This window comes from Chamaea fasciata, unplaced genomic scaffold (genome assembly GCF_029207755.1).
Source record: "Chamaea fasciata isolate MVZ Bird 193981 ecotype frontalis unplaced genomic scaffold, bChaFas1.0.hap1 SCAF_1, whole genome shotgun sequence".
Taxonomy (NCBI): domain Eukaryota; kingdom Metazoa; phylum Chordata; class Aves; order Passeriformes; family Sylviidae; genus Chamaea; species Chamaea fasciata.
The window spans coordinates 23810071-23837388 of record NW_027094086.1 but is presented as its reverse complement, the minus strand read 5'-3'; the positions used below and the strand labels follow the sequence as shown (position 1 = coordinate 23837388).

At 41.7% G+C, this 27318-nt stretch overlaps 1 protein-coding gene across 1 annotated transcript in view; it reads left to right on the top strand.

Moving 5' to 3' along the window:
• LOC136301544 (neural-cadherin-like) overlaps nucleotides 1–27318 on the top strand; it is a 56089-nt gene that overhangs the window by 22868 nt on the left and 5903 nt on the right. The window contains exons 9-28 of the mRNA XM_066204649.1: nucleotides 340–508; nucleotides 2113–2283; nucleotides 5651–5823; nucleotides 5927–6094; nucleotides 7019–7268; nucleotides 8515–8642; nucleotides 9839–10025; nucleotides 10164–10307; nucleotides 11964–12247; nucleotides 13203–14820; nucleotides 16706–16799; nucleotides 17567–17751; nucleotides 18321–18553; nucleotides 19547–19824; nucleotides 22222–22436; nucleotides 22729–22860; nucleotides 23559–23682; nucleotides 23879–24011; nucleotides 24094–24274; nucleotides 27076–27242. Coding sequence (XP_066060746.1) covers nucleotides 340–508; nucleotides 2113–2283; nucleotides 5651–5823; nucleotides 5927–6094; nucleotides 7019–7268; nucleotides 8515–8642; nucleotides 9839–10025; nucleotides 10164–10307; nucleotides 11964–12247; nucleotides 13203–14820; nucleotides 16706–16799; nucleotides 17567–17751; nucleotides 18321–18553; nucleotides 19547–19824; nucleotides 22222–22436; nucleotides 22729–22860; nucleotides 23559–23682; nucleotides 23879–24011; nucleotides 24094–24274; nucleotides 27076–27242 — 5034 coding nt within the window. The remainder of the gene's footprint in view (nucleotides 1–339; nucleotides 509–2112; nucleotides 2284–5650; nucleotides 5824–5926; nucleotides 6095–7018; nucleotides 7269–8514; nucleotides 8643–9838; nucleotides 10026–10163; nucleotides 10308–11963; nucleotides 12248–13202; nucleotides 14821–16705; nucleotides 16800–17566; nucleotides 17752–18320; nucleotides 18554–19546; nucleotides 19825–22221; nucleotides 22437–22728; nucleotides 22861–23558; nucleotides 23683–23878; nucleotides 24012–24093; nucleotides 24275–27075; nucleotides 27243–27318) is intronic.

The window sequence follows — 27318 nt, the reverse complement described above, 5'->3', positions numbered from 1 at the left end:
TGAAGATATTCTTTTTCCTCTATAGTCTAAGCTATACCTGGGGTAATAGAGTCTCCATAGCTACTGGTGTTTGCTGGTGGCCTAAAGAGTCTGTCTGTACAGAGCAGAATGAACTTGTAAGTGAACAACAGGCAGCTTTCTTCATAAGAGGAAGTGCAAAGCCTTCATCTCCTTTTTGTCTCGTCTCCCTTAGAGACTGATTTTTTTGTGTGCATAAGTAATAGTAGTCATTTTCTTCTAAGTTTTTCTCAGATCTGCTGGAAAAAATATTGACACTGTGCAGCAAATTCATGTGACTCTGTGTAATATTTAGGGTCGGATGTTTGGGTGTATTTTTAGTGCGCTTACTACAGTGACAGCACCTGGGTTCTGGAGAATCAGCCTCCAGGCACGCATGTGCTACAGGTAGAAGCCTATGATGCAGACCTCGGCATCAATGGAGAGGTGAAGTATGGGCTCATGCACCGAGATGGAGCTTCCCTGGGCTTCAGCATTGACCCAGACACAGGTCAGTGGCTTCAGATTACTGAGAAAGAATGAAAATTACATTGTATTATAATGAAAATGCTGCTCTATCAGTATGTCCACTTAGAGTAGATTAGGTTAGATTAAAGGTTGTAGTGATTCAAATCATAGTAGCACAGAATGGTTTGGGTTGGAAGAGACCTGAAAGATCATTTATTTCCAACACCCCTGCTGTGGGCAGGGACACCTACCGCTACACCAGGTTGCCCAATGCCCCATCCAACCTGGCCATGAACACTTCCAGGGATGGGGCTTCCACAGCTTCCTTGGGCAACCTGTATTGGGCAGTGTCTCACCACCCTCACAGTAAAGAATTTCTTCCTGATCTAAACCTGTTCTCCCTCAGTTTAAAGCCATTACCCCTTACTACATGCCCACAGACTCTCTCCAGCTCTTGTGTAGTCCACCTTAAGGTACTGGCAGGTGCTGTAAGGTCTCCCTGGAGTTTTCCCTTTTCCAGGCTGAAAAATCTCAACTCAGTCTGTCTTCACAGGAGAGGTGTTCCAACCCTCTGATCATCTTTGTGCCCCTCCTCTGGATTCACTCCAACAGATCCACATCCTTCCTGTATTGGGGGTCCTAAATGCAAATCAAATAGGGAAACAAACCCCAGTTCAATAAGAAGATAAAAATCTGTTCTGTATCACCTTCCTATTTGGGTCAATGGTAGCTATAAAGATGCAGAGCAGAAAGTGTGATTTTTACAGGTGAAGTTTATTCTTCCCTATGATGTGGCCACAGTTTATTTCTCATCTCATGCACAAGTAGGAGATCCAGTGCACTGCAGGTAAAACCCTCATATCAGAACAGGGCAACGATGTCTTAATATATGATTTATTTCAAATGAAGATGTTATATAGTTGTTGATGTTTCTATAGTCAAAATAGGAAAATGAGATATTGTTATGCCCAGGACTGTGCAGGAGACTGGAAGGGATTGCAACAGAGCTGAAGAACACTAAGCATAGTAGAGAAACAGGTCTATAGAGAATAGGTCTTGAGTGGCCTCAAGAAGGCCAGTTCAAAATCAGCTAACCAGAAGAAAATTACTGAGGTATGGAGGGACTTGATTGGTAGGGAGAAAAACCTGAAGATTTGGAGAAAATCATTTGATTTATCCACTCTATGATTTTACCCAATTTTATTCTGTTCAATGAGGCAGCCTCCAACTCCTGTAGCAAAGGTTACTTTGGTCACAACACTTGTGTCTTCTATGGTGTTACTCTTCCTCAAAGAGCTTCCTCAATGAGATGATTCAGTTACTTGGACTACCACTGGAGTACACCTAGAGAGGCCCTTCAATGAGAAGGAGAAAGTCCTTCTGTGCTCCATGAGCCATGAGATAACAAGATACTCAGACTTAGCTTCTTATCAGGGCAGCAGGAAAACGGTGACATGTGAGAAGAGGAGAGACAAGAGAACTGGAGTTGGTCTAGTCCGAGACATGCGTTGCAGGGTTGGTGAGGATCAAGCTTCATGGTTATGTTGCATGCAGAGCTTCCTTTTGCACAGGAGATGTGCAGATTCCTCTCTGAAAACTCAGTCCTGAGGCTGTGACATGCACAACAGGAGGTGTCTGTGTTTGCAGGAGTTATCACCACCACGCAGAGTTTCGACCGGGAGCAGCAGAGGGAGTACACCCTGTCTGTCACTGCCACTGACCAGGCGCGGGAGCCGCTGATCGGCGTGTGCCAGGTCACCGTCCTCATCGCTGACGTCAATGACAATGATCCCAAGTTTGAGAACAGTCGCTATCAGTGTGAGTGTTACTTAACTGCTTGTCCCAGTACTGCCGTATCAATCTTGTTAGAAGGTTATTCATTATAACAGTGGTCAGTTTGTTAGGTGACCGATCTTCCTTTGTTGCCCACTAAGCCAGTCACTGTTTAACCCATCATCAGTGGAAATGTGCAGAATTACCCAGTCCTCTTTAGTCATTGCATTTCTCTTAAAAACATAGACATAATTTGCTCTTACAGATGAGGCAGATCTGAGCCCTTCTCTTTGCAGCTTTTCCCTGTCCAGCTTTTGTCCACACTGAATTTTTATTTGATGTCCCAAACAAAACATGACATCCTACCTGGGAAATCATCAACCCTGACTAGAAGTACAATTGTCGTCTGTGTCTCTGTAGCACAGCACCTCTGTTTGAATAGACTGAAGTGGCATTTATGTCTTGTCAAACAGCACAAAATCCTTGGTTTCTAGGCCACCTTTGGCTGGGAGCCAATGCCTGCTGGATCTGTCCTGCTGAGCTAGCTTTTCCCATTTGCCCTGGTGACATTCTCTTTTCATTCCCACATGATATGCTTTACATCGTTCTTTCATTTAATTTGACTTGATGCTTCTCCAGTAGAACCCTGCATTTCATTAAACTTGGACTCTTTACATTTATTATCATCCACAAGTCATGAGCATAATATCTAGTTGTTGGACTGGAACAGGTCCTTCCTTGCATTATTTCTTAAAATGGGGAAAATAATGTTAATGATGCATCTGCCACAACTTCATTTTGGAGTTTTTTGCCACTTGTGTGGAAATGTAATGGAGGGAAAAGCAGTGACCAATGCCTTATTAAAATGGAGATGGCTTATAAGAAAATTGTCTTTAACATCATAGATGCCAGCATTTTGGAAGGATTAAAAAATACGTTGGACGATTTTATTTTAGAACTTTAACAAGAAGTGACCTGCTTGGAAATAAGCTAAACATACATCCACACTTCAGAGTTATGTACAAGGACAGAAGGAAAATTGTGTTGCACCTTTTAAAGTATCTCATAGTGACTAATTCTAAGTGCCAAATGCATTGAAATGTGTAGATTTGGAATAGCCATTTCTACATTCTTACCAGTGTCCTCTGCAAACCTGGCCAAAGCAGCACTGAGAAGCTGAGTAGGGATGATCTTTCTGGAGAAAAATATTTTTGAGCAAAGACAAGTAAGTCCCTGAGGTAAAGGTAATGTTTGTGCAAAGATGAGCCTTTCTATTCTACCATCACACATGTCCTTCAGGTGAAACGGCCCAGGATTTTTCTTTATCAAAAGTTGTGGAGCTGGGAGATTGCATTTGTAATTATGGTGGCTTCAGCACCTCTGAAGAACAGGCAATTTTTTTTTCTTTTTTTCATGAACAGAGGGTACTAGTTAAGGTTCTGAAGCAAAGGCAGGTTTTTGAGATGGCAAAACTGCAGATAATGAGGTCAGGTTATGCCTAGCACTTTCCCAGCATCTCTACATAAGTAATCAATGCTTGAACGTCACAGAATTAAAAATAGCTTCTTCCCTAACAAGATCAAATGCCATTAGTCACAGGTTTCTATTCATCCTGGAAACTGCTGGTTATTTACTCTCAGCACTAGGATGTTGGTCAAATTCCTGATTTAGCCATGCATCTTATAATCTGTCTGCAAAACAGGCATTAAAGAAATGCTTAACTGTAGTAGGGATGGTACAGTAAATGTTAAAGTTGTGTCAGCAGCAAGCAAAGCAGATGAAATTTTTAATTACCAAATTAATTAAAGAGAGTACCACCCTTCCAAGTGATTTTGCCTTTTTTCTTACAATACAGTTTAACAGAATTTGACTGTTAAAGACAGCATAAATACACACACACACACACACATATAAAAACAAAAACGGAGTATTTGACAGTGATTTATGGCAGTTAATTCAATTTTCATTAATCTATCTTAGTGCTGGTAAATCTCTTGTGAGATTAGCTTTGTCTGTTACTGACATACCAAAGACAAGAATCCCAGGATAATTAAGTGACACAGGGATGAGTGAAACCAATTAAATGACACAAGGATGAGTGAAGCCAATTAAATCTCAAATTATTGTTCATGGAGCAAGAGGTTGCTGTTGTTTAAAGTTGTATTGCTCCACTACTATAAACTGTAAACATTACAGGAGAAGACCAAAACAGAAAACACGACTCCGTAAGTAGTGTGCAGTTCTGATTATCTCACCTCAAAAATGCTAAAGGAGACACATATAAGGGAGATCAAAGATATGAAATAGTTTCTGAACAAGACATGAATTTACAGACTGACTGGGTTGCCTAAACCCAACTGCAACAACCTTCCCACTGCCAGTTTTAGTACACTGAGCTGATGGAGTCTTAGTACAAGGAAGCAGCTCAAAACCACAAATCAGGCAAGCACACATAGCTGCTTGAAGGAGGAATTGGGACTGAATGGCTGAGGATAGAGGGAAGAGCTGGACCAAAAATCAGTGTAATGTAAAGATGAGTGAAGAAGAAAAACAGCTGGCAGGGATGCGCTAGCTTAATATAAAACCGTGCCTCACAGAGTGGAGGAGAGCAGGAAATGATTGCTCATGATCTCCCATCATTTTGTTGGTGTGCCTTCCAGAAATCAGGCTTTAGGAAGACAAAATTAAGTACTCTTCTGTGCAGCGGGCTCTTCAAATGCGTGACTTTGCCACCAGATTTTCAGATGATGATTATCCAAGCAGGTTCAAAGGAGGATTGGTCTCTCTAGAACTATGGGCAGAAAGACACAACCTCTGACACAGGTGGATTTCTGGAGACAGGGAGTGAAACCTAAGGAAAGGGACATATATAAAATGATCATTGCCCTTGCCCTGGGCAGCTTCTCCAAAACACTTGGGGGCTGGAGGCATCTTCACTGTGACCTGAGTCTCTGTGCTTTGCAATTACCTAGTGCCTCCCACTGGCAGTGCTGCCGGCACCATTCATATTCAAGGTTAATTCAACTCACACAGAATTCCCTTTGATGCCAGCCTGCTTTTATCATCAGCTGAGCCCAGCAGGTTGGGCTGTGATCCGAAGCAGTGGGCATGCGAGCCGCTGTGGGGATAGCCAGTGCAGCCGTGGAGAGGCACAAGTGCTGGCAGCAACAGTGTCAGTAAATCTGCATCACCAGCAGCTCACTTAACAACCCAGCGTGGCAGGGGAGAGGGAAGGGGAAGCTAAAAGAGGGCTATAGACACTGTTGGTGACAATACTTTATAACCTGCCTCAGTACAGAAATGTTTAACCTCTCGTGAAGGGAACAATGATGTTTTACAGGGCTATTTCTTTACAAATACAGCCTTGCTAAACCAGTGCAGCCCTGCTGACAATATCTTTGTCTTTTCAAAGACTTCCTTAGTGAAGACACTCCGGTGGGGATGAGTTTCCTCCGAGTTGCAGCTCACGACAGTGACCAGGGTGTGAATGCTGCTGTCACATACTCAATGTTAGAGCATCAGCTGGAATACTTCCAGATCAACCCCAGCACAGGCTGGGTGTATGTGAATATCCCACTGCCCCAGGTAATGTGAAACTCCAAGCCCTCAAATCCACTGCAGAGGGTTAATTGCAATCTCTCGGTTTGTACAAAATGGTTTTCAATTATCCTCTGTCTTTGTTTCACAGACAATGCGCATTAGCCGCTATATTGTAGCGACAGATGGCGGGAACAGAAGCAGCACCGTGGAGCTGACGGTGACTGTCACCAGTGCACTGAGCCAGCCACCCCGGTGGGAGCAGAGCACATACTGGGTAACCATCCCCGAAAACACTATTCGTGACACCAAGATTGTGGTATGTTAAAGGCGTGATTACTTTCCTCTCTCTTCATTTCCACTTCTTCCTCTTTTATGCTCTAAGTCAGAAGTACGTGGATTCCCGTGCTGCAACCTTACTGCGTTGCACTGTTCCCTTATGAGTCCTCACTGCTGTGTACTCATTAAAGTTTGTCAGGTGTACCTGTCACAGAATAGGCTGGCATTTCAGCTGGCAGCAGTTTTCCCAGTGAATTCTTACACTAATGGCCCTCAAGGTGTGCTTCCACAGGAGCAAGACTTGTGCACTGCCAGATAAGGAAATCCTTGAGTGTTCCCTCCAAGAGCCAGGTCCTCACTCCTCCATCCTCAGTGGGCTGTGTTATCTGCTTGTGTTTTTCTTAAAGCTTTTCTCACTTTAGCATGAGAGCATGGAGTGACATAGCTTGCTTCAGACTCTTCTAACTCAAACTAATTACATTTTAACCCATAGAGACTTAGTCTTTAAGGACAGTGCCTTCTACATATTGCCACATAATTCCTGTCTTCTTCCTCCTGCATGAAATATTCAAGCACTTGGAAACAATTTAGGGTTTGCGGTTTTTTTCTGTAACTTGCTGGGTAAAATGTACAACTCAGTGGAGAAATGGTCCCCTTATAGATCGGTTTTGCTTTGGAAGGAGGAGAGAAGAGGGATTTCCTTTAGCTGTGCAGGAGTTCTGGCTTGGCATGTGTATAGGCAGATAAATTTCCTGTTGATTAACACCTGCATCAAACCTAGAAATTTTAAAATAAAATTCAGCTCTGTAAATGTTTCTGTTTTGTCTGTTACCCAAGTCATACAGGCATGTATGTTCTTGGAGAACATACATGTATGTATGTTTCTGCCATCAAACTCAACACGTAACACTTGCAACGCAACACTTGCTTCATGAATGTATGTGGTGGCTCTTTTCTTCTTCAGACCATCAAAGCCACATCCCCTCTTGGTGATCCCAGGGTTACGTATAATCTGGAGGAGGGTCAAGTTCCAGAGACTAACATGCCAGTTCGTTTCTATCTGAAGCCAAACAGAGCTGATGGATCTGCTTCTCTTCTAGTCGCTGAACCACTTGACTTTGAGACAACTAAGTTTTTCACCCTGACAGTCCGGGCACAAAACGTAGCAATGACTCCTTTAGCTTCCTTTGCCACTGTTTGTGTGAATATAACAGGTAAGCTTTGCTGCTGTTCAGAACAATATTCTTGTGATTTTTAGTATAATGCTGCAAATTAAGGTAACATCCATGAAATGCCAAGCCACCTCAGAATGTTTTGTACATTTATATACTGTAAAAAGTTCAGCAGTCATTAAAAAAGTCTGTTTGGGACAATTCCTAATTCTCAAATGTGGAGATGTGATAATGCAAAAATTTGCTGTCTGAATGTTTAGGCAGCACTAGTTCCTGGTTCTGTAAAGGTAATTAGAAAGATCTTCCTTCAAAAGGAGGAGAAATCTTGTACTTGTTCCCAAGCTATTGAAAGGAGATAAGTATTACTGGAAATAGTCTGTGCAATAGAAAGAGAAACAGCCCAGATATGCTGTGTTCGTGTTGGATATATGTTTAGGGGTTTTTGTTACATTCAGAATTTTCCATTTTACACTGAGATTAAAACTGTAGAAATGAAATTGCAAGGGTCCTTATGATAGGTGCAATTTTCAAAAATTTGATCCAAACCTCCTATAGTAGGATCTTTTCATAAGACTCTGTTCCTGTAGATCCACATAAAACTATAAATCTGATATTAATCCCTGCTTTTTGCAGGATTAGTGGAGTCATTTTTGTTAGGCAGACATTCAAATGAAAATATGAATAAGTGAAGTCTCCAGCAAAAAACATTTGTCTTGCTCACCACCATGGAAATGAGAATGGGGTAGTAATTTGAGAGGGAATCAAACTTTCTTGCTTCACTTTATCACAGCATTGTCCTGTCTCTCATAATCCACCAAGGCAAAACCCCTTCAGGTTGTAGAGCAGGGTCTCAGCCTCATTGTAAGTTGTGGACCCTGTCTGAAAAGGTTTTTCCTGTAGTGCAGTTATTGGTACCAGAATTTGGCAGAAACTTCATTCTGCTCACAAGAAAAAATCCTTTTTCAGTAACTGAGCTGTGATGAAAGCCCTCCTGGTCCTGGTATTCATGGACTTAGTGTATTTCTGGTCAAATCATTAGCCAGTATCTCAGCTGGGATAAGGACACTGTCTCCCAGAAACTGCCCAGGGTCTATAAAATGCCTCCTGACTGCTACCATGAGAATGGGAAAACCCAAAACAGGATTGCTTATTACTATAAACAACATAAAATTGTTTCCAAGCAAATTCCAAGCAAAATACAACTGTGGGAGGAAAAGAACAAAACCACAGTAAACAAAAAAGTCTTCAAATATTTTCTCACCACAATCTTCACCACTTCCTTTTTCAGATGTCAATGATAATGTTCCATTCTTCATGTCTTCTAACTACGAGGTGTCTGTGCCAGAAGGAGCTGACGTTGGCACATCCGTGGTTCAGGTGGTAGCTATGGACTTGGATTCTGGTCTACATGGAGAGGTTTGACCTTAATCCAGTTCTTTTCCTCACAATACTCAAGTTGTAGCATTGTAATTAGTGAGAATGTGCAGTCAGCAGATGGCAGGCTAATGAGCTACCAGCACTTCTTACAGCACTTGTCAAGTATTTGTCTATTTCATGGCTGGTGTGCATAACACACGATGCAGGCAGAGAAGATGCTGTTTGTGATCTCAGGGTCTTGCCGCATGGCAGATGATCCTGATCCAGCAACCATGACAAAGCACTGCTGGATGATTCTCCGGGTTACTCCCATGACAAGACAAGTGGATGTGGCTGCAGGACATGTTTCCAAACTCTTGCCTCTTTAGCTCATTTTTAAATTGACCATCAGTGATTATTTTCAGTTTAAATTAACAACCATTTAAACATGGTCTATTAAATACCATCATTGGTCAAACCAATATTTGACCATCGTAGTAACAATGACCCAACCCTAGGAAAAAGCAGAATTCTGAAGGGAATTGCTCATTTCCTTTGCATTTTCCTGAGCCTAAAAATCCTACTAGCTCTTCTGTGAAGAGACTCTAGCTCGTGGAGATCTGCTGTTCTGAAGCAGTCATTTTGCAGCTACTGAAGAGCAACCTGTGTGGTAGAACAGTCTGGTGCTGCTCTGAACCTGACTTGGAGGTGGGGACGGAAATGGTGTTTTTTTCAGAGAATGACCTTTATTAAAGGGAAAAATGTAAATAGCTTCCATCAGTGGAGGTTTTCATTTATGTAGTCTTGTTGAACAGGACCAAAATGATTAGCTTTTTTTTTTTTTTTTCCTTTTTTTTTTTGCGATCAGAAGCACAGTGGATTACTAGAAGCTGAGGAGAAACCGGGGAAAATTCCAGTCCATACATTCTCTCTCCTTCTGTTATTCATGATCTTTCTTAACTGCTCCTACTGGCCACTGTTGGAGATTAGATACTGGGGTTGGTGGGCCTTGATATCTGGTACCTTGATATCTGAAACCTCTGGTACAGATGTTCTTCTGTTTGAGAATTCTGCACTATTTATATCAAAATGAACAAAAGACTTAGAAAAATTATGTTCAGATGATCTGTCTTTCCTCAGAGTGTTGCTACTTTGCAGACAGAACCAGGAGGCTTTTGAGGAAGGGGGAGGTTACAGCACTTGGACATACAAATGAAAATTGAAAGTGTAACCTCTTTCAACTATTTCCTTTTTAGGTTCAGTACTTAATATTAAAAGATGCTAATGAGGATTATCAGTTCTTCTCCATTGAACCTGAGACAGGAATTATTTCCACCCAGGCATCTTTTGACAGAGAGAAAAGATCCTCTTACTTGATTGAAGTTCAGTCTCAGGACTTATCAGAATCTGCTAGACCTGGTGTTCATGGGCAGCCCAACACAGGTAAAAATACGAAAGAATTCTACATTGGGCTTTTTAACTTTCATTGGCTTGGCACGTATGTGAAATGTTTGGAATAATACAAGGTATTCCACCTCTGCCATTTCTACTCTGTGTGTTCCTCTTGCATCTCCTCCTCAGACACAGCCTATGTGCGGGTTTTTGTCAGTGATGTGAATGACAATACTCCGGCCTTTCCTCAGTCAGTGTACGAGGTCAGCATAGATGAGGACAGGGATGTTGGAAGTCCTGTTGTGACAGCAACAGCAGATGACAAAGATGAGGGTGAGTGGACCCTGCATGTCTTTTTAAGTCCTTTCAATGCGTGTTTGTGTGTAGGGTTCTTTCTACATGGACACACAGTTCTCTGCGTTCAGGAGACAGCTCCACATTTCAAACATTTGTAAAAGTGGGGAGAGAAGTTCTGGGCGCATGTGAGTGTTTTCTGGAATTAGGTGCTCGGGTTTGTAGTGCAAAGGTTAAGTTAGCTGGCAATGTCTTTGGGCTAGAATGAAATCACCTGGAATCACAGCACTGCTGTAACTTTACACTCTTTGCGGAGCACATTTGCTTTTTGCTGACTCCTGTGCTTTCAAGATCTCCCTCCAAGTCAGTTCTATTTACCACTATTGTAAGAAAATCAAATGTGTGCTTTTTGGTGAGTTAGTGCATTAAATATGCTTGTGGACAAATATGACAAACAGTGGAAAATGTGGGATGACATGGCCCGAAACGAAGTCAGGGAGAAGGGGAAAATCAGTCCTTCCACTGTGCTCACACTGACACCAGCTCTGATAGTGTGAAGCTGTCCCTACATCCTGGAGAGACCAGATGGGCAGAGCCAGTCCAACAGTATGTATCACTAGTCAGTCCCTGTCTTTGCATTTTGGTTACTTTTGTGAGCCGGTCCAGCTCAACTTGCTCAAGAGAAACAAATCTGTTTTTTAAAAGACAAGCTGGTGACAGAGCGAAAATGAGAACTAGAGGGACATGTTGCTGGGAGCAGGTGGGAGCTGGCTGTTCCTTTTTGTGGCAGTGCTGCAATGCCTGTGCCTCTTAGTGCCCATGAGGGAGGTGAAAAGAGACCATTTGAAACCAGCTGCTGCACTTGGGAGAATTTGACAAAAGCTGCTAGCAACTGATGCTCAAACTCCTGCTGCAAAGGCAGCCAAGTACTTCCAAGCACTAATGCTGAGCACAGCCTTTTCACTTTCTAGCCACTCATATTGCTGTAGTCTTCTCACGGACAGCCGACTCACAACTTAAAAAGCTGAATGTTCTTTTTGCTCCTAGCAGTTTGCCTGTTTAATTTAGGAAATGACTTTGTATACTGCATTGCAATGTATTTTTTTACCTTTCCAAATAAGTAAACAGGAAGCACTAAACTATTTGTTGTCGTTCCTAAAAGTTTTGTTGTTGTTCTTAAAAGTCTTGCAGCAATCAAACAACTGCTGTTGCACAGGTGGAATGTTCTAAGATTAATTCTTGGTCAAAATAGATGACTTCTGTTATATTTTAGCACCACCCTGTGGTTTTAAAAAAGTTAAGGAATACTGGCATTTGAAATGAGAGACTCAGGGACCATGGAGTAAAAATAGCTTCTTGCATTTTCACAGTATGTTACTTTTTTATTATTGGCAAATGAATGCACAATAATTGAGAGGCACACGTTTTCTCCATTATCAATCAACAAGTGCTTGTCTCTGTCTGTAAATTATACTTGCAAATATAATTGCAAACCTAGCCTCCCATCTACCACAAACAAAACCTTAAAATTACATACACAGATCATTCTGTGTATGTTTTTATGTTTTCTCTCTCACACACACATCACAGCAGTCTGGGCAAATAAGGTTTCTCTTGGATACATGTCCATTGTGCATAGCAGGATTGAGCGTTCATAGAGTGAACAAAGGGGGCAATTGTTTCGTTCTCTTGTAGGTGCAAATGCCAAACTAAGGTATCAGATCACTTCAGGAAATGTGAAAGGGGTTTTTGATGTGGAACCTGAGATTGGAACTGTCTTCATTGCTCACCCTCTGGATTATGAACAAGAACAACATTATGAGCTCCGGCTTGTAGCTTCTGATGGAAAATGGGAAAACCACACTCTTATCATCATCAATGTTGTCAATAAGAATGATGAAGCACCAGTCTTCACTCAGAATGAATACCAGGGCAGTGTCTTGGAGGAGCTCACAGATCTGCCCGTACTTGTCCTAAAGGTAAAGCAGTTTCCACAAAGCAGGGCAAAACCTGGCTTTGTGCTCAGCTCAGTCACATTCATTCACACAAATCCAAACAGATGGTTTATTTAGGGTGGGGGTGAGGCCTGGTATTAGGACTTAGCTAGCAACTTTCTGTAAAGAACAGAATAAAGTAAGCCTGGTAATTTTGTGTGGTGGACTTGCTCTCTTGACCAACATAAATAATGGTTAGTTTTGATTTTAAGGGTCTTTTCCAAACTGATTCTAAAATTATGTGATTCTAAGTATTGAAAAATGTGATACCTTTCCTTTACAAAGAAGATTTGGCACATTTTGAATAACTGTATAAACACAGAATGGTTGGCATGTGTACCTCATTAATGTAATGGTTAAAATTATGCTACCAAATAAACATTACCAGGTACTGTTCTTTGACTCCAGCTCAATCATCTTCATTGTTCTGTTGTTAGAACACTTCTCGGTAGGCCCAACTAGCAATCTCCCAAACAATCCCTGGATGCAAATCAGGAGCTGGGAGTTCTCTCTGGCTTGTGCTGATCATCAACTTGGATGTATGGCCTGTTTTCACAGCAGTCTATTCCCTCAGAGAGAATCAGCCTCTGCTTGCCTTTATATTCCAGCTCCAAAGAATTTCACAAGAAACATTTGCTCAGCGGAACTGTTATTATTTTCACTTGATTCTTCCTACAGTTTTTTCCCTTCCCAAAATACACTGGGAATCAGAATGTATTAGTCTGTCGAAATGTCCTCTTTTTTTCTCTAGGCTGTTCATGATTATTAAAAGAGCATATTAAAAGATATTAAAAGAGCACTTGAATGACTCAAACCAATAGATGCTTGCTGTTAAAATGCACACTATTCATTTAGCCTGCACTGTAGCAGGCTGCCATCAATGAGAGAACTGTGATTTCCCCTATTGTTTAACATAAACGCTTGCCGTGACTTGTTCCAGGTTTCTGCAACGGATCCTGACCAAGCAGCAGATCAAAATGCCATTAGCTATTCCCTGCACGGACAGGGAGCCAGCAGCGAGTTCAGCATCAATGAGAACACGGGTGAGATCAGCGCACACAAAAGGTTGGACCGGGAGAAGCGATCCACTTGGCGCTTTCTCGTTCTTGCGACAGATGAAGGCGGAGAGGGCCTGACTGGCTTTGCAGATGTGATCATAGAAGTGAGGGACGTGAACGACAACTCACCCCTTTTCCTCTGTGTCTCAGATGACTGCTTCACGGGCCACATCCCTGAGGACTCTCCAGCTGACACTCCTATCATGGAAATGACAGCAGTGGACCTCGATGACCCCAAGACTGGTATAAATGCTGTCCTTACATACAGTATCATTCAGAATGTCAAAAACGAAATTAATTTGAACTTGTTCTCAATTGATTCAGTTAGTGGCACCATCTCTACGGTGCTGGGGTCCCTGGACCGTGAGAAGGAAGACAAATACCTAGTGGTGGTTGAGGCCAAAGATGGAGGAGGGCTCACTGGGACAGGCACCGCCACTATTTTGGTGACTGATGTAAACGATCATGCTCCAGTCTTCCAGCAAAGGATTTACACAGCATTTGTCTCAGAGAATGCAAGTATTAACACTGAGGTGGTGGTGGTGTCTACTGTGGACAGAGATGAGGGAGAAAATGCCATGGTGTCGTTCAGCATCGTTGATGGGGACAATGATCACAAGTTCTCCATAGAGACAGATGAAGTCAACAACTGCGGGTTTATCCGGCTACGCAAACGGATTGACTTTGAGAAGCCTCATGAGAGGGTGTTCAATTTGACTGTGAAAGCAGAGGACATGGATTTCTTCAGCATCGCTCACTGTGTGATCTATGTGGAGGACTCAAATGATCATGCTCCTGTCTTCTATCCCCAGTTCTATGAAGTGGCTTCACTTGCAGAAGATGTACCAATTGGCACCAAAGTTATTCAGGTTTCTGCAGTTGACTTGGATTCTGGCCTGAATGGGAGGTTTTCTTTCCACCTGCAAAACAAGTCTGATCCAGGTGGCCAGTTCTCTTTAGCTAGTGATGGGTGGCTGATGGTTGCAGGTTTGCTGGATCATGAGACAGTGGCTCAGTACAAACTCATTGTGATTGCCACTGATATGGGACAGCCCCCTCTGACGGGCAGTGCCACTGTTTTAGTGACTCTGCAGGATGTAAATGACAATGGGCCAGAGTTTGAGGCACATTATAACCCAGTGGTCTGGGAAAACACAGATTCTCCACAGGTTGTCCAAATGAATGAGACATCCACACTGCTGTTTGCCAAGGACCGAGACACTGCAGTGAACGGAGCCCCTTTCTCCTTTCGCCTTCTCAGTGATTCCGATGGCCTGACCAGCTTCAGCTTGCAGGACTTCCACAACGGAAGTGCCATGCTCACCGCACTGCATACCTTTGACAGGGAGGTGCACAAGGCGTTCTACCTGCCCATCCTGATCACAGACAGCGGGATCCCACCCATGAGCTCCACCAACACACTGACTGTGAATATTGGGGACCAAAATGACCATCCGCATTCTGCTGGCTACATGGAATGTCTCATTTACAGCTATGATGGTAAATCACTCCTTCATGTTTGCTTCCAAGGGTGGCATAAGGTCAAAAGAGGCAGCTTTAAGTTTTACAGGAGGACTCTGTCCTCTTCCACATGAGCTGTCAGTAGAGCTGCTACTGAAGTTTGCTTAAACCCCAACAGAGATCAGTAGGTATGTGGGGCACAGGACTCTGGGTCACCTGATTTGTGGAAAAAAGTGAGCCAACCTTGAAAAATGAGCATAACTGGCTGCTTTTCTTGGCACCTTTCTGTCAAACTTGAGTAATGATCTGTTGGTTTCAGATACAGTTTTTCAGCAACATTAACATATCAGGGGAGAAAAAATTACCAAAGTTCATAATGTTGCTGAGAAATTATGAGAGAAATGATGAATGCTGAGAACCCTCTTTCTCCTCCTGAAACCTTTTTTCTTCTTCAGACTGAATTGAATTTTAGTGAATACACTTTAAATTAACTCATATGCAAACTGCTGAAACATTCATCTAAGTCTTCAGCTGAAAAATGCTGTCATGGAGGAATTTTCTGTGAATGCTGGCTGCAGGCAGTGTGAGAGATGCCATCTTTCCCTTCTTGCTTTGGCAATCAGGCAGCAGCATTCCTGTGATTTGGTGCCCCCCATAATAAGCCCATCAGGTAAATAAACCACACAGGTGACAATATTTTGGGATGCTTGCATCCGTGTTGGCTCAGGGCATTCCTTCCGCTTCTACTCTGCTCTGTGTCCTATGGTTTGCTAGCACATTAAATAGATTGTCTGTTGTGGCACACTAGGAACTACTTCTGAGTAGATGCTGTTCACATTTATTTGTACTGAAACGTTGTACTGCCTGTTGCATGACTATTCAAGTTCAGCTTATTGTTAAATTGAAACCAAATCTGTTTCTATTTGCTGAGAAACTCTCCCTGTAGCTTAAATACCAAACATTTTCATTAAGTCTGAATTCCATTTTAGTTGTTTCTTTAAAATCATTGGTACAGCGGTTAATTTCTGTGAGGGACGATTCAAGATCTCAGATCTTTGATTAATTAAAATATAAAGGAGAGACAAAATCAAAAGGCTTCTATCACATTGTGTGTTACATTAATATCCCGTGGGAATCAAACACCAGGGCATCCTGTATACTGTCTCCTGAAAAATATCCAGTGAATGTCACCACCGTTGCCAGAGAGGTACAGTTTTCTCTCCTTGCTTTCAGTTCCTTGGTTGTTGGGGTTTGTGCTGTTTCTTGTCACACGGTGAAGTCCCGTATTTATCCTCTTTGTGTATCCTTGATTCCTTACTCAGTAAGTTCATGACTTCAGATAACTATGGACCTTTCCTCCAGAAGTAAGTTTTATAAATTCAGAAAATACTAATTTGTCAGTTTTGCTGAGACGATGCAAAACCAGCAGCATACAATGCTGCTTTCCATCTCACCCCAAGTCTCACCATTTACTCAAAATAAGCCTGGCCACCGTATTTTGGATGTCCTCTCTATCTTGCTGTAATTTCTATCTTTCTGTAATTGCTATTGTTTTTTGTCCTTTGTAACCCAGTCTGCATTTTGGTTATTTATCCTGTCAAACACCAATCCCTGTCTAAACCACTTTGTAAGCTGGTTGGATAATGCATATAAAATAATGAAAATTCTCGGAGGTGGCTTTTCTTTTTTCCTTCCTACTGCTTTTTATTGCAGTCACCCACAGAAGTAAATCTATGTAGTCGTGCAGCAAACATGTGGTAAGCAGGGCACCATGTGGTATTTGCAAACTGGCGTACATCTCTCGAGAGCTACCACAACTATTTTTGTAGAAGTCTTAGGCTTATGACACATGTGCTTAGACCAGGACATGTTTGTGTACATGTGAGAGGTCTGACTGTGTCACTTGTGTGCTGTGTTGTTCTAGGTATTCTCCCCACGACAGTACTGGGCCAGGTCAGTGCTCCTGATGCTGATGACTGGGATCGAAAAATCTACCAATTTGAAGGGAAAACGTCAAGGTATTTGGAGAGAAAAATGGGAGTTGAGTAAATTTTTTGGGAAAATTGAGCACACACAAAATCATAGCAAGCATTTACACTGACTTTTTTTTTGAGAACAAGAGTACAAAAGCATTTTGTTGGTTAGACACTTCTGTGTGTAGATCTCCAAAAGCCCTTCTGAGTGTGACGCTGCAGTAAATAACACTGCATGCTGAAGCAGCATGCTGCCCATTGCCTCATGGATCAGAATTCTAAATTCCTGTTCACAGCCATACTTGCAATCTGTATCAGTGAGCTGCTACAGAAAACATACCTAGTAACTTCTAAATTCCTCCATCCAAGCTCCTGGAGTTTCCATGTCATCACTTGTTTTAAGACCTTATTTATGCTAGATGTACAGACTTGGGAGTGTCTGGACTGTGTCTGGGGCTTAGATGCACATGTGCCACTCAGGGGTTTTGACAGAGGTGTCACTTTCAGTGAATGTATCTACACAAGGAGTTTGCACTGTTTCCAAAGTTATGGCTATTGCAGCTTTAGTCTTCCTACACAGTTAGTACAGCATAGCAGCAGGAAGAAACCTTCATGATACACTGGTGGATAGTCATTAGAAGCCAATAGGAGACAATGTAAAAAAGTTCTGTTCTGCTCTGTCCCTTCGTGAGGGAACACATCTGCTTTCTTTGACAAATAAAAAGTGGCTCAGAAAAACCATCAGTGATGATAATTAGTACTTAGGTTTTGAACTTCTCATAGCTTGTTCCTTGGCTTAACTCTTATTACAGGTACTTTATCCTTAATGATAACTCAGGTTTGCTGACTATTAAAGAAGGAACCCCGCCGGGAACATACAACATAAGAGTTAGAGTCATTGATGGAGTCTGGCCAGATGTTATCTCAACTGTAAAGGTTATAGTGAAGGAAATCAAAGATGATGCCCTCCATAATGCTGGTTCTGTTCGAATAAAAGGTAAGAAATGTGCTCAAGTATGGTCTATGTCTTTAATGATACTGCTGTGATACTTAGAATTCTGCTTAGAATGCTCTTAGACATGTGATGAGAATTAATAGTTTTCTAGGTAAGGGTTTGAAAATGCATGGTCCTCTGATGCTGCATGTGAAGGAACATCTATGGAGAAAAAAAGACAGCAAAGAAAAGTTGTCTGATTTCTACACCAACTTTTTAAACTCCAGTGACTTATATTTCAGAAGAAAAACTTTATTTGAACAAGTGCCTGCCTGAAATTCACCAAATTCTTTCAACCTCTGTGGAAAAGCAGAATCTTCTTAAACATATTTTTGATTTAAAAAAACAATTAAAAAAAATTGGAAATTAATAAAAGTCAAAAGAGTTTCAGAACACACAGGTTTATCAGAAGCAAGCACAGAAAATTTCAGAGCCTAAAAATGAAAATACTCCTGAACTTGCAGTTCAGTCCATTTTCTGCAACCTTACGATTTATTGTGTGATGCTCCTCTCTTCTATTGCTACAACGGTTGCAAGAAACAGGTGTGTCAAGTTTTCAACTTCTGTTACAGGTATCACACCAGAGGAGTTCATATACCAGTCCCCTGAAAAACAAAGTAAATACTACCAGATGAAGAAGCTCCTTTCAGAAATTATCTCAGTTCAACTGGCAAATGTTCACATTTTCAGTGTACTGAATAGCCCAAGTCCAATCCGAGGGGTTGATATTTGGTTCGCAGTTTATGGTCCACCTTATTATAAAGCAGAAAAACTCAATGGCAATGTAGCAGCTTCTAGAGCCTGGGTAAGTATCCATCCTGTGTATGAAACCACAGCCTCTTCTCATTGTGTTTATTCAGGTAATGCCCATTGCCTAGTGAATGTGAACAACTGGAATGATTGAGGGAGTAGTGTGTGAGAAAAATACATAGTTTTAATCAGTAAAATCAAACAATCCTTTTGCACTTAAACTAAAGGTTTCAAATACAGATGTTTTGAAAGCCAGATTCTAAATACATATTAAATCACCTAAACACAATATGCTTTTAGGACTGTAAACAAGCTTTTCCTATTGAAAAGACTGTAAAACACTATATAAAGAATATGTTTGGCTGTTGCCTATCTACATGATGCCTTAATGTCTCATCAGCTCTCTGGCTGAAACTCCCAAACCAGTCAAGCATTTCAAGTTTCTAGACTTAAGAGAACAAAGTAGTAAAAGAGCCACTCTCCAGTACAACATCAGGTTGAAAATATGTGTTTAAAATTTAGTAAAGTTCTTCCCCCTCTGGCAAAAAAACAAAAACAAAAACCCAAACAAACAAACAACTAAAACAAACAAACAAAAACCCCCTTAAATTATTTGCTCTGTTGGAAACATGTTGGTGCAGAGCTGTACCAACTCACTCTTGCCAGAGAAGATATTTCTTCACTATCCAGTGCCAATTTCCACTATCTTTAAGTCAGAAGTTCAGATTAAAAATATAGTTCAGATGCCATGTAAATAATGAATCAGAACCATTAGTGGTAAAAATTTATCTACTCAATCTCTAATGAATATTGACAGTATTTTTGCCCTCAAAATGCTTATTCATGATGTAATTGACTTACACCAAGACTTTGGCCTTAACAGATGCCAGACTGAGCTACCTTTGGCTGTATAGGGTGAGGTAGACATTGGAAGGAATTGGCATAGCAACCAGTTTTGAAAATAAACAAGACTTGGGCTTTTCGTTGCTGTCATTGGTGAACTCAGGGGAAAAGTCAGATGAATACAAACATTGTTCTTCTTCTTCAGCTGGAAAGCATTCTGGACATAAATATCACCCAGATTGGCATTGATGAATGTGTGACTGCAGACTGCACTCACAGCAGCGGATGCATCAGTAAGCATGAACAGAACCATGTACCAACCATAACCACAGCTGGAAGTGTTTCTCTGGTGTCTGTGACGGTGCTGAGTCATGCTGTGTGTGGCTGTGCTGCTCGGGAGAATCCTCATCTTTCCTGCTCCTCATACCAGACAAACCCTTGTCTCAATGGTGGCACATGTGTGGATACTGATTTGGGCTACAGGTTGGTAAAACTTCATAAGGTGTGCAAACAAAATGTAGTGCGGACTGTAAGGAGGATGAGTTGAAGCTTCAGGAGCCATCATTGCATGTTGTCTTGGTTTGGAAAGACAGGTGTCTGCCAGAGAAAGCCAGAGCTTCCCTTGGAATGGAGAATGTAAACCCTCTCCCACCAAATTATTATAATTTTGCAATGAAGGGGCTTTCAGGCAAAGATATGGGAATAGGAATAACAGTTCTTTACTAGGAATATCAAAAATAAAAATGTAGTAGTACAAAAAAAGCAAACAAACAAAAAAAAGAAAACACTGACAGAGTCAGAATACAACCTGACTCCCTGTTGGTCAGGGTGTTGGTAGCAGTCCAGTTAAGTTCTCCTGGAGTGACAGATGTGGTTCTGTTGGCGCAGAGATGATCATGTAGAGGGATGTAGTTTTCTCCTGAAGGTCCAGTGGTGGTGAGATGGGTCCTGTCTTCCTCTGGGAATCCAGTGGAAAACACCAGGCTGCCTGGTGTTCTGAATCTCAGGTTTTTTCCAGGTAGGAATACTTGGCTCCTTCCGCTGGGTGGAAGCATCATCATCATGATGATGTAATTTTATCAGTCATGCAGTGAGACTCAATGGCCCATTAACAGAATATATCCCCCTGGAGGGAGGATGGGTTGTGGAAGAGATAAAGAGCACTGCCCTACCTGGTTTTAAGAGCTGCCCGTTAACAGAAGACACCCTCCCCCTGCCCTCTGGAGTTATGAGGAATGGGTCATAGAAGAGACAAAGAAAAACACCTCCCCGGCTGGTTTCAACAGATGGCAATAAAATACATACTTTTGGTTACATCTTGCATTGCAACCCAGGACACATGTTTTCCCACTGGCAGATCTAAGTTTTGTTATACTTCACACACAGGTCTTGCAAAAGAACTTCTCTTTTAAGGTACATATATTTTATGTCCAACATAGTCTCCAGGAAAACCTTGGGAATATTCCAGGCTGCACCAGTTCCATTAACGCCACCCTGCAAAATGCTCTTAGTTTATGGAGCCTGCCTTCAATATTTTAATGCTGTTAAACATTTTAATCACGTCTCTTATGTCACTTAATAACCTCTTCCCCACATCTCTTACTTCATTTGTTTCTCCAAAAATGAGATCTCATAGATAATAAGTATAAAGATGAAAAAAATGATAAGACTGTATTAGCTCAGAATTAGCCTGAACCCCTTTGAGAATGTGGCTTCCAGCATGTTTGCTTAAAAATAATCATCCCAATATAGGAAAGCAGAAACACTGGCCAGTGTCTTCATAGCACCCTTGGTAGGGGTGACAGAACTCAGATTGAAGCTGCAGAAGCTCTTGTCATGCTAGAGTTCTCATTGCTCTCAGGTATAATCAGAAAGGGAAATTCCGCTGCCCAGAAACTCTAGTTAGGCTCTGTCACCTATTATTTGTTCAGCTCCGAGGTCCATTTTCAGTAGTTTTGTGTGTCATCTTTTCCTGCATCCTGCCCCCATCATTCTGCTCTCAAAGGTACTAGAAATCTATGGGAAACAGAAACTAAGGAATAGGAGCCCAGCTGATCTCCCTTCTTGTCCTTCTGCCCTTTCTGTTGTTCCTTTGGTTTCCCACTTAGAGGTTCTGTTACTGTCATACTGTGGCTACTTTTTTCTACATATTAAGGAAAGAACTTCAAGCATCTCTTGTCTGATGGTGTAAAATAAATAAACTAGCAAGTATCTTGCAATAAGAGTGAAGACATCAAGATCTATAACTGCCACACCCCACTTTTTCTGGGTGATATTACCTTCCCACACCCTCCCTGCAGAGACTCTGATTGGACACAAGCAGATTTTTTTTTTTTTCCAATGAGAATAATCAACCATTGTATTAATCTTCCCAGGGAGGTAATGGTTTACCCAGCAATGGACACTTCTGAGATTTGACTACCAGGATGCTAGCCCATCTTGTCTAGATCATTCTTTTGCCAAGAAAAGTTGGGGCAAATTATACTTGAGGCCCTTTCAACCTGGTATTCTATGATTCTGTGATTCCTTTGCTTTTCCTGTCCGCATTACAAAGTCATCAGACAAGCTGATAACTAAGCCTAGTGAAAAGCATGTTTTTCCATTTTTATGCAGAAGAGGTAAGAGGTTTTCATGGACTTTACATATTGCAACAGGTCCATCATTTACTCACAGAATATCCTTGCATAGACATATATATTACAATTTAGACTAAACTTATATTGTGTTTGTACAAATGAGTCAAAACATTTTTGACAGAAGTTTTGCTAGTGCTTTACCTGTACTATTTCCTAGGGAACATGGAGTCCTCTTGTCAGAAGAGACTTCTGCATCTTCTGCTTGCACGGTGGATATTTACTTTTTTTCTTTTTTATTAAATAGATGCAAATGTGTTGCTAATTTTCATGGACCAGACTGCCAGCAGACAAAGCACAGCTTCAGAGGCCACGGTTATGCCTGGTTCCCTCCTCTTCAGCCTTGCTTTGAGAGCCGCATCTCCTTAGAGTTCATCACTGAAGTTGTTGATGGCCTTCTGTTGTACCATGGACCAGCAGCACAAGGGCAGCCTGGAGAACAAGAAAATTTCCTTGCTTTAGGTTAGCTCCTTATAAAGTATTTGTGTTTATGTGAAGGTGAGATTCTACTTAGTTCATAGGTTTGGGAGTTTTATTTTTAAAAAGATTCAGATGTTACTTTTGGAGAATAAGGAGAATGCACAATAGTTTGCCAGTATGCCTAATTCATATCTTTGTGTCACTGTTAGAAGCCAGACATTTTTAAGCTGTCTAAAGATCTTCTCCAACTAAGATCTAACTGCAACAGTCATTTCAGCTTCATTTGAAGGGAAACATGGTTACTGCATATCCAATAAGACTCTTTCCTTTGCAGAACTCTCTGGTGGTGTCCCGTCACTGACCGTGAGCCACAGCTCTGGTGAGCTTTTCCTGCAGCTGTCACAAAAAGTTAATGTTGCAGATCGCCGCTGGCACAACATTAAAATCATAAGTGATGGAAAGGCAAGTGTAAATATGGGCAGCCCTGTGTAAGCATTAATTCATGTACCCACTTATTCCTTCCAAATCCTTCCTCCCTTCTGTAGAACTCTTATCAATCAATCAATTTTCCATAATCTCTGAAACAGCAGGGGTAGAAGTTTGTCAGTTCAGACATCCTCTTAGCCTCAAAGCAGTGAAGCAGAACAGGGCCTGGAGAAGTCTGATCCAGTTATGAAACTGGCCATGCTATTTCATTTATTTAGTCATCCTGTCTGCTGCTTAGACAACAGAATTGTGATAATTCAGGGGCTAAATGCTTCCTGATGTGATTGAGTGAAATATTCATATTTTGTCTGAGTGAGAAGCCCTGCACCACCAAGAGACTTTAGATGTGTAGCACAAAGGAGGTAGATGCACTTTGTCTACAGGGAATATCTTGCTGATATAACAATGCTGAAGGCATCTGCTAGGCTCCCCCTTCTCCCCCACATAAGACAAGCTGGAGGGCATGTCAGAATCTGGGATGCAGCCTGACAGACCTGCTCTTCTAGGTTCTCTCTCTTCCAGATTAGTGTGTGAAGTATTTTACAATTTTAACAAAGCTTCCTGCACTGTAATTGCTAGTTACTATTCTACCTTCTGCTAAGTGAAAGAAAATAAGTAATTAAAATGTACGCACATCTCTGGATATAATTGTTTTAAATAATGCCTTTTTCTAGGAAGTAAAGCTGATTCTTGACAACTGTGTGAATGTCTCAGTTAGAGACAATGGCAGTGTCACTAAGAAGATTTCCCAAATGGATCTGTCTGCCTGCGAAGCCTCTGGAGAGATTGTGGGATCTCAAAGGTAAAACAAAACAAACCAACAAACAAAAAATAAGCAAAAAAAAAAGGGCGAAAAATACTCCCCAAAAATGAAATTTGAAACACCACTCAAAAGAGCTACAGAAAAAGGCAGCGGTGGGGGGGTGAAATCAGCCCACTAATTTGTCGTGCTGTATTTTGCATGCCACTAATTCTTTCTTTCCCTGCCTCATCTTCAGCATGGGTAAACTCTTCAGTGGCCACCAGCCCCTGCAGCTGGGTGGAGTAAAGAGAACTTTGCCTTATCACAACTCACAAAGGCACTTCAGAGGGTTTGTGGGCTGCATACGCAATGTCATCGTTGATAGTAAGGTAGGGCCACAAAGACCAGGTTTTGGTTTACTGCTGATAATTGGAGGCACCTGCTGTCATAGGTTTCTTTGACTTTTTCCAGGTCTATGATTTGGAGCACCCTGCAGAGTCCCTGAACAGTGCTCCTGGCTGTGTTCTTATGGATGAAATGTGTCAGAGTGGTGGGATGGCCTCCTGTGGCACCCATGGCAAGTGTGTTGGTGGCTGGGATTTCTTTCATTGTGACTGTTCCCCAGGATATGCTGGATTAGCATGTGAGAAAGGTACTGCAAGTTCTTGGGAGAAATTTGTGGTGAGGATCTGTGGGAACAGCATCAGACACACTGTTCCAATGTTCAAAGTCATACTGCAATGACTTTGAACTGAATAGAATAATAACACCATGCTGTACTCAGGGAATGATTTAGATCTTCAAAGATATAAAGATCCTACTAACTCTTTTTAAATAAAGATAATGTTACAGATGAGGGTTGCGTTAAGAGCTGCTTTATTTTGCAGGGTAGGGAAGTGGTCAGGTTGTTTTGTCCTTTTATCACCATCATATTTCTCAGTGGCAAAAGGGGAAATATTCTGCATTGTGCCTTTTTCCTCTGCTCATGCTGATCCTAAAATGAGGTTTAATGAACATGTGAAACCTGTGGGCATAACCCTCTTGCTATCTTCGGGCCCCATTTCCCACTTATAAAATGGTGATAATTGCATTTGCATCTGCCATTAGAATGAATTGCAAGTTGAGCAACGCCCCTAGACCACAGCAGTAGGTGTACATGGGGGCATATCAGGCATGCTGCAACAAATGTGTTATCCTGTACAAAGTCAGCATGAAATATGTATCAGAGAACAAAACTTCCCATGGTGTATAATGAAAACCTCAGAGATGTTGTATCAAAGTAGAAAATTTTAGCACAATTCAAAAATTTAGGAAATAAATTATTAAACTCCTAGTAGCCCTCACCCATATTCAGGGCACAGGGGATATACACTTGAAGTTGGCTCTGTCCCCTCTATCTTAAAACCTTCATCAGCCAAGCAGGAATGAGAAGTGAGTGACAGGTGTTTATTGGGACTTTACCTGTCTCTAGGTACAAGGTACAAATGATGTGATTGATCAAAACAGTCTGTAAAGAGCACCAGTGCCCCAAAGCTGTGGGGGCTTTTGTTGGAAGAGAATTATCCCACTCAGTCCTGTAGTTTGAGTGAGCTAGAGGTGAGGAGGAGCAGCAGTGAGCAGCTGGAAAGGAGTGCTTGCAAGCTAGTATTGGATCAATATTTTGGAATTAATGAACAGGACAATGGTGCATTATACATATCCTTTCGGCTCAATGCACTTTATTTTCCTTCTTGTATACAGAATAATAATACCCTATGCAGGCAGCCAGACCCTCTCCTCTTTCTCCATCTGCCACACAAGACTTAAAAAGTGTGACAAGAAATTACTTGAAAGCCCTGTCTGTCCAATGAGGGCAAGGACTGGAATTGTAACTGGCATGGTCTAGGCATGGAGCATTCACTTTTTAAGGTGTTCATAATGACCACAAAATTGGTTAATATAGTTAAGCTATTTGTATTACAGACAGATGATACTGGTTTATAAACATCAGCCTGAATTCAAATCCTACTCTGTTTTGCATTATTTTGAAATGCTGCTTCACAAGCCCAGCCGCTGTACTGGTTCTACCCCTCATTACTGTGGACAAACCAAGGGCTCAGAAAGTAATTATTCAAAATATGTAAGTCTTATCCTGATGTAACAGAAAAACTTTGATTGGCACCATCTTCTTCTAATATATTGGGCTGCAAAATGCTGGTGTGCAGCTGGTGCTTTATGAAGGACTGTGACATGCTCACAGCAAGGAGCAGACAGCTGAGGACAGGAGTCATGTAGCATCCCAGGGAAACCCATGCCTGCTCATCAGCTAGAGCTTGTAGCTGCAGAGACACTGAAAAAGAGAGAACTGGGTTAGGAACAATAATGTGGGAGGAAAAAGCTAGAGGAGAAAAGAAAGCATGCTTCAAGAAAGGAAAGAGAGAAGACTAACAGTGAAAGGAAAAGAGAGTGCAGAAATTAAGTCTCCTGATCATTTGATATTTCATGTCTTGGGAACCAAACTAAATGCCCCAGGATGAGCTGGGTACTCTTTGGACTTCTACTGTGTAACACTGACATCTGATGAGCCCTTCATGATGCAGTGTCTGTCCTGTCTATTAACTAAGTTGAACCATCTCTTTATTTGATGAAATTTCCTTTTTTCAACTAAGCTTGGCCCAGAACAGATCTAAAATTTCTGTCAGTTAGTAAGACTGAAACAGGTGCCTTCTCTGCAAGAGCATCAGGGCCTGGGGAGTTTAGTGGTGTTTGATTTCCACAGAAGTGTGGAGTACAACTTCATCAAACTCTGTGCTGGACCCTGGGTTTCTCAGATGGATAAGGAAACAAATAACTTCAGTGCATTTTCCCAAATTAAAACAGTAAACACTAACTTAATCTCCCTTTTTTTAAACTTTGCAGTGTCTTGGTTTAGATACAAAACCCAAGACATGCGGTTAAAAAAATCCTGCACCTTCCCTGAGGCTTTCTCCTGTGCCAACTGAGATGGGAAGTGCATATTTTCTAACAGTGGGGGTTTTAACCATGGGACTAAACTATTGATTTGATTATTTTCTTTGGTTGGTTTCTTTGGGGAATAGTTTAGTTTTTCTATTTTTCAGATCAACATGAGCTACTTTACTGGAAAATATGCTTCAGATAAAAAAAAAAAAAAAGGTTTTTGGGCACAATGTAGGAATGATTGGGTAGAACATACAGCTTGTAACAGGCAGATTGCAAGAGACAGTATCTAATTGTCCTTTTCCTGCCTAAATCCTGAATCCTTGATTTGTTGGTTTTCTCTTAATTGTCTTTGAAGTAGGACAGAGGTTTCTTTCCATGATGCTTTGTTGTATTGACAAAATTCCTTAAGAACTAAAACTCTGACATTCAGTGCTAGTAAATTCTCAAAGAGCAGAAATCTGAGTGCGCAGCCATTTCTGAGGTTTTCACTTTGATTTTGTGTGCTGTGCTCAGTTCTTCCAGAGTGGGCTTTTGGAAGGGACAGCTGGATCCATTATGAGCCAAGGAGCATCCTCAGCACTCGGAGCACTCGGATCCAGCTGATGGTGCGCACCCGGATCTCCCACAGCACCCTTCTCAGCCTGGCCTCTGCAGATGGGAACGGGCACATCCGACTGGAGGTGAGCCCAGCTGCTCTGCTTGAGTGCTCTTGATTTGTCACGGAGTACCACAGTGAGAGAAAAAGATGCAGTTTCT